Below are 6,908 nucleotides of genomic sequence, written 5' to 3' on the forward strand. Positions count from 1 at the left end.
CAATCGTTTAACTTATTTTGATGATATCGTGTTTCATAACTAAATAGGAAAACGAAAAGTTAGGCGGACGTCACTGCATGCCAACTTTGGAGCATCCCTATTACAAACACCTGTATGTATAACATTCAATAGTTTTTTCAAGGCTTTTGCAAACAAAATTGTACCTATTATTTCAATGCAGACGACACAAGCTTTATAAGCACTTCCGATTTTTCAATCTTCAATTTTATGTACAACTTCGTCTCACGTTGTGCACATTTCACAATTAAATGTTGATTCAAATTAGATTTTAAATTTAGTAAATAGGTGGGGAAAATTTCTTTGTCTGTGCTAGAAAGTGCGGGGCTTTTTTTCAGTTGGTTTTATTTTATTTCGTTCGGAATACAATTACACTTAATTTGTTTGTCATTAATGCAAATCTTAGGTTAATTTCCTTCTAATGGTCACCAAAAATTTACGCTTTGGTATAGCAGGCACTTTAAATGGCGATCGCTTCAGGCAAATGTGGTGCAAGTACAAAAGTCTTATTCCTACACATTTTTTTATTTTTAGTTTTATTATACAATTTATATGCTTGAGAGCTTGTTTCTGAATTTGAAAATTACGCTTATCCAAAAGCATAGCGTAGATTCGTCACAGTATAGTGACAGTCACGTTCGCAAGACAGTTTCAGTAGCAAAGAAAAAAAAGACTGCTGAAATTGTGGAAAGTCAACACAAAACTTAAGAAAATGTCAAAAAGTTAATGAGCAGAAATAAACTGTCGCTATTCTGATAGCTGCTTTGACAGGCTAAAAAGCAGGCAAGCGTCAACAGGCAACAATCAGCATAGAAGCCACAGCACCGAAAATAACTCAGCACCAAAAATAACTCTGTTCATGGCGAATGCACATGAATAATGAAGAGACGCGAAAGGCAGCGCTGTGAGAGAGATTGAATTATTGTAAGATAATTACCTTAATTTTGAAATAATATACATACGCATGCATACAATCCCCCAAGATTACGGAGGCTATACGTTTATGCTATTATAAATATGTTTTGCCGAGCAGTTAGGCCAACAAAGCATTTAGCAGTGTAATTATGACATTAGATGAATATTATTATATGTATGTATGTAAGCAGGCACATTAGCTCTTTGTCTGATGGCGTATGTTATCCATGCAAATATATTTGCTGATTAAATTTAAGATGCGAAGCAAATTCTTTGCAAGTAATTAATAAATTAGCAACAAGTCATTAATCCTTTTAAGTTGAATACGTCAAAGTAAGTTCATAAATCTTCATCATCACTTCTACATTGATGACATCTAAAGGAAGATATTTGGAAAGTATTTTGGTGATGAGAGTATTATAATTAAATATTACGCAATATTAACATCCTCAGCTGCAACAACAGCGGTGTTGGTTCTGCCTTTTCTAAAGTGGCTAAAAAGAGAGGCGATTAGGAGGCGAAACACAGTCGAAAGGTATGAACGTTTTCACGTCTGGGCACACAGCTTCCAATTCACTGTTATTATGTTGAAGTAGTTGTTCAGAATTCGTCCAATCTGGCACCACCCTAATTTATAGCAACTTCCTATGTACCATAACATATCTACTATGTATTGGTATTATTTCTTCGAATTCATCTATACATACATACATATGGTATTTATGCACAGTTAGCTTTAAACAGTTATTTTCCTTGGTACTTAAAAATGAGACGCTCAATAAAATTCATTGCTTGTACAGCTTCGAAGTGATCACGTTGTATATTTTTGCTTAAACATTTGGTGCCTCCTGTGAAGACAAATAATTAAATTGTGAAATAGAACCGTTTATTTAAATTATTTTTTCGCTAATGGCAGAATTAAATTTGCGCGCTTCGGCAATAAAGGTCATTAAACGCATACACGATCGGGTGAGTGGATTCCAGCAGGGTGCATTTGATGAATTTCATCTTGAGCAAGAGTCGAAATCATTGTCAACACATTATGCACGTTTCGTGACCAACCATGAACTGTTGGTGGGCAATGCAGCAAACGCCGAGTTGGAGGCCCACGAGAAGTTATGGGAAGAGGTTGAACAAATTTACAACAATGCATGTACCCACTTGAACCGTGCAATCATGGGTGCAAAACCGAGTCAGTCTGCTGTGATGCGTTTGCAAGAATGTGAGGTTAAGTTAGAACCGCTTACAATTCCAACGTTCGATGGAACTGTGCAGAATTGGCTGGCGTTTAAGGACGTTTTTGAATTGCTTGTCCACAATACAGACTATCCTGAGGCCTACAAGTTAGGCAAGTTGCGGCAGGCAGTAAGCGCAAGTGCTGTACCGCTCGTCGGGAGTGTATATTCTGGGGGATACGCTGATTTATGGAAGGCGCTTAAAGAACGTTTTGACAATAGAAGGCAACTGGCTGAGACCCATGTGTCACGCTTACTCAATATCAAGCCGACAACTGAGGACACACCAACTGCGTTACTGTTCATCGGCGACACGGTACATGAATCACTAAGAGCTTTACATGTCATGGGTTTACCAGTGGCCGAATGGGATGCTATGGTCGTACGGATAATAGTTTCCAAACTTCCGATAACTACACAGCGCGAATGGAACATGAGCTGTTCACCCACCGAAATTCCGAGCCCCGATGAGCTGCTTACGTTTTTGGGTCAGCGGGCTCATAGCCTCTGCACAACAGTTGTCACATGGAGCAATGGGGTTGAATTTACGTCCAAGAGCCATCAACGCGCTGGTGGTCCGTCAAGAGCTGTTAAATCGCACGTCGTATCTGCAGAGGAGGGTAAATGCACATACTGCCAAGGTGCACATCGTATTATGAAATGCACACGCTTTCTTGTGATGAAATACGAAGACAGAATTACTGCTGCAAGGACTGCAAAGCTTTGTTTTAACTGCCTAAAGCAAGGTCATTCAGCAAGACAATGTCCATCGGGGAATTGCCGTCACTGTGGTCGTAAGCACAACTCATTACTTTGCCGCGAATCATTATCTCAGAATCCATCAGAGTCAGTGTCAACGTGTCCGGAAGGAGCCGCCACTGCTATTGCATCCGGAAATTCGAATCTCTGACTAGAGCCTGCTGTGGTAGGTTGCCTTGCCAACGCGAGTTCAACAGTGTTATTGGCAACTGCGCGTGTATACGCATGCGGCAACTCTACCAATGGACGTCTGGCGCGGGTGCTATGTGATCCCGGATCACAGGTCAGTTTTATAACAGATAAATTAACTAACTCTTTGTCTCTTCATAGGAGCAAATGCGAAGTTTTGGTGGAAGGAATCGGAGCTTATTCCTACGCACGTACACGTGGGCGTGTCACACTCACATTAAAATCGCTCTATTCCAGCTTCAGTTTGGAAATCGTTGCACTTGTCATGCAGTCAATTACTAAGGTCATCCCAACAGTGCATATTGACATGACACGGTGGCAGCATTTGAATGGTCTAGAATTGGCCGATATGCAGTTCAGCATTCCTAGCAATATCGGCATTCTTATTGGTGCGGATGTATGGGGAAAAGCAGTCGAAGGGGACATAAGACTCGGTGGTCTCAATGAGCCGCACGCCCAGCGAACCCGCTTCGGCTGGGTTGTCTTCGGTCCAGTACCAGCAGCGCAGCCAGCAACGCCGCCAACTCTTTCCTTCAGCACCCAACGAAGAGGACGCACGCTTGGAGGAGCTCGTAAGAAGTTTTTGGAAGTTAGAGGAAGTGCCTTCACAAGATTGTAACGGCGAAGATGAATGTGAGAAAATCTTTTTGACCACACACTCCCGCACAAGGGAAGGGCGCTACATGGTTCATATACCATTTCATCCTGACGCACCGGCTTTGGGCAACTCATACGCCCATGCTTTACGACAATTTCACCTTCTTGAACGACGACTAGCAGCGAATTGTGAGCTCAAGAAAAAATACATTGCCTTCATGCGCGAATACGCGGACCTCGGCCATATGGAACCCGTTAGTCACATTGGAGATGGGGGGGTCAACTACTACATCCCTCATCACGCGGTTCTGGAAAAGTTCCGCGTTGTGTTCAATGCTTCAGCGCGGACCACGAGCGGCCTCTCACTGAACGACATCCAGTTGGTGGGAGCCACGATTCAAGAACCACTTGTAAATATCATCTTTCGTTTTCGGTGTTTTCACGTAGCATTAACAGCAGACATCGAGAAAATGTTCCGTCAAATTCTGATAACTCCCGAACATAGGGATTTCCAACGCATTATTTGGAGAGAATCACCAGACACTGACCTAGCAGTATACCGTTTAACTACAGTGACGTATGGGATGACTTGTAGCCCGTACAATGCAGTTCGCGCACTCAATCAATGCAGTTATGATAACTACAACGTAGTCGCAGATGGCCATCAGTCGATTGTTGCGCGCGATGCGATTCTGTCATCATTTTATGCAGATGATTTTCTCATCAGTTGTGACACTGAGGATAAAGCCTTCGAACTCGCTGTCAATGTGAGTGCGATTTTGTCGGCCGAACAGTTCCGTTTACGAAAATGGAATTCTAATAGTGGTGAGGTTGTAAAGCGTTTAATTAGTAACAATTCGTCAATCGTAGAGTTAGCAAGTGAACCATCGACGGCAACTGTGCTTGGTTTAAGTTGGGACCCAACAACAGAATTTTGTTCAAAGCGAATCTAAACCAGAACATCGGATGTCTCACAAAACGTCGGGTTTTAAGTGAGATCGCCAAACTATTTGATCCTACTGGCATGCTTGCTCCAATTGTTATTACCGGGAAGATATTTATTCAGAAGTTGTGGTCTGCTGGCTTTGAATGGGATGCACCACTCCCAGATGCACTTCAAAATACGTGGGATTTATTTTACAGAGAACTTGACGGTATAAACCGTATCCGTGTACCACGATGGTTAGGTTTGGCTGAGGGTAAGACTACTACGCTGCTTGGGTTTTGTGATGCAAGTCCACTTGCCTATGCGGCTGTCCTCTATACTAGGACAACAGAAGGTGAAGGTCGGTCAACTGTATCATTGCTAACAGCTCGCACCAAAGTGGCGCCACTCAAGGGTGCAACGATTCCTCGCCTAGAACTTTGTGCGGCACATTTACTCGCATCCACACTGGACAATGTGCGGACTGCTTTACGTCTAACGGACACTTCTTATCATTTATGGTCCGACTCGCGAATCGTGTTATGTTGGTTACGTAAACCTCCAACTACTCTCAAGCCGTACATTTCCAATCGTGTTCGTCACATTCAAGAGCTGACATCACCAGATCGTTGGCATTATGTACGGTCTGCACAAAATCCGGCAGACTGTGCCAGTAGAGGTATCCGAGCATCAGAACTGGTTGAACATCAGTTGTGGTGGCAAGGGCCAAAATGGCTTATGGACAAACAGCTACCAATTCCCTTTGGGATCGAATTAAAAGATGACGAGCTTGACATTGTACGTGGTGAACAGAGAGTGTCATCATTTGCGAGCATTCGACGGCACATGCGAGCATTCTTACAACTCGACGTCTAGACGGCCAAATAATTTCATTAAGCGAACGCTTTAGTTCATTGCAAAAGCTTCTTCGTACCGTGGCAATCGTACTTCGGTGGCTACCAGTTCGCCGACATTTGCGAAGACTGATCGTCAATCCTACAGAAATGGACGATGCTCTTAACGTGCTAATCCGGAACGAGCAATATACCTTTGCGACTGATATGTCTCTGATTCGTAAGGGATCGGAAATATCCAGCTCCAGCAAACAAAGGTCATTGAACCCTTACATAGATTGTAACGACATATTGCGAGTCAGAGGTCGTATTGGTCACGCTGACCTTCCAGAAGAGCGACGTTTTCCGATAATTTTACCGAAGCATGGGCGTTTGGTACACTTACTCATCCGACACGCACATGAAACCACGCTTCATGGTGGGGCGCAAATCACTCTTCAAACTCTTCGCGCACGGTACTGGATATTGAACGGAAGGCAAGCAGTCCGAAGCTTTGTGCAGACTTGTGTTATCTGCCGACGACATCGAGGCGTAACGTTATCTCAGCAGATGGCATCCTTACCCAGGCATCGCATTACTGCAGCACGGCCATTTATATCTTCAGGCGTCGACTATTGCGGGCCTTTTACAGTGCGCATCGGCACAAAAAGGTCGCGTACAACGATCAAAACATATCTAGCTGTTTTTGTTTGCATGGCGACCAAGGCCGTGCATATTGAAGTTGTTGATGATCTTTCATCACCCGCATTCTTAGATGCATTTACGCGATTTATAAGTAGACGAAGTCCATGTCGAGATCTCTATAGTGACAACGGTACTACGTTCACAGGTGCTAACCGTTTGCTTAAAGAAGACTTGGCTGCTTGGCAGAACGACAACAACCAACAAAGTTTGGTGAATCTCGGTACTCATTGGCACTTTATCGCTCCCAGCGCTCCTCATCAAGGTGGACTCTGGGAGGCTGCGGTAAAATCTGCCAAATATCATTTGGTGCGCCTCGTTGGAGCGTAGTCATTATGGTATAGCCAACTTCAGACTTTGGCGACACGCATTGAAGCATGCCTAAATTCTCGTCCGCTAACACCTATATATGCGGATCCCAATGATAAGTTAGCTTTGACCCCTGCCGACTTTCTGGTTGGCGCTCCACTGGTTGCAGTCCCTGAAGCTGACACCAGAACAATTCCGTCCAACCGTATTAAGCACTGGCTCTGGCTGCGTCAGATACATCAACAATTTTCTCAACGATGGAGCGAGGAATATTTATCTACTCTTCAAACTCAAAACAAGTGGCAGATTAAATCAAGGGACGTAAAGATCGGCGACATAGTCATCGTAAGACATGAGAACTTACCACCAACATATTGGCGCTTAGGGCGCGAAACTGCGGTTCATCCGGGCAGCAATGGTTTAATA

At 43.6% G+C, this 6,908-nt stretch overlaps 3 protein-coding genes across 3 annotated transcripts; all 3 read left to right on the top strand.

Annotated features, from left to right (window-relative positions):
• Nucleotides 1-3,559: 3,559 nt before the first annotated feature.
• Nucleotides 3,560-4,666, top strand: LOC128861774 (uncharacterized). Its single transcript, XM_054100157.1, has one exon. It carries the CDS (start codon nucleotides 3,560-3,562, stop codon nucleotides 4,664-4,666), a length of 1,107 nt encoding a protein of 368 aa, XP_053956132.1.
• Nucleotides 4,667-4,737: 71 nt separating this feature from the next.
• LOC128861775 (uncharacterized) lies at nucleotides 4,738-5,514 on the top strand. The gene has a single exon (XM_054100158.1). It carries the CDS (start codon nucleotides 4,738-4,740, stop codon nucleotides 5,512-5,514), a length of 777 nt encoding a protein of 258 aa, XP_053956133.1.
• Nucleotides 5,515-5,642: 128 nt separating this feature from the next.
• On the top strand, nucleotides 5,643-6,503 carry LOC128861778 (uncharacterized). Its single transcript, XM_054100159.1, has one exon. The coding sequence runs from the start codon at nucleotides 5,643-5,645 to the stop codon at nucleotides 6,501-6,503; it is 861 nt and encodes a 286-aa protein (XP_053956134.1).
• The last annotated feature ends 405 nt before the right edge of the window (nucleotides 6,504-6,908 follow it).

Source organism: Anastrepha ludens, chromosome 4 (genome assembly GCF_028408465.1).
Source record: "Anastrepha ludens isolate Willacy chromosome 4, idAnaLude1.1, whole genome shotgun sequence".
Taxonomy (NCBI): domain Eukaryota; kingdom Metazoa; phylum Arthropoda; class Insecta; order Diptera; family Tephritidae; genus Anastrepha; species Anastrepha ludens.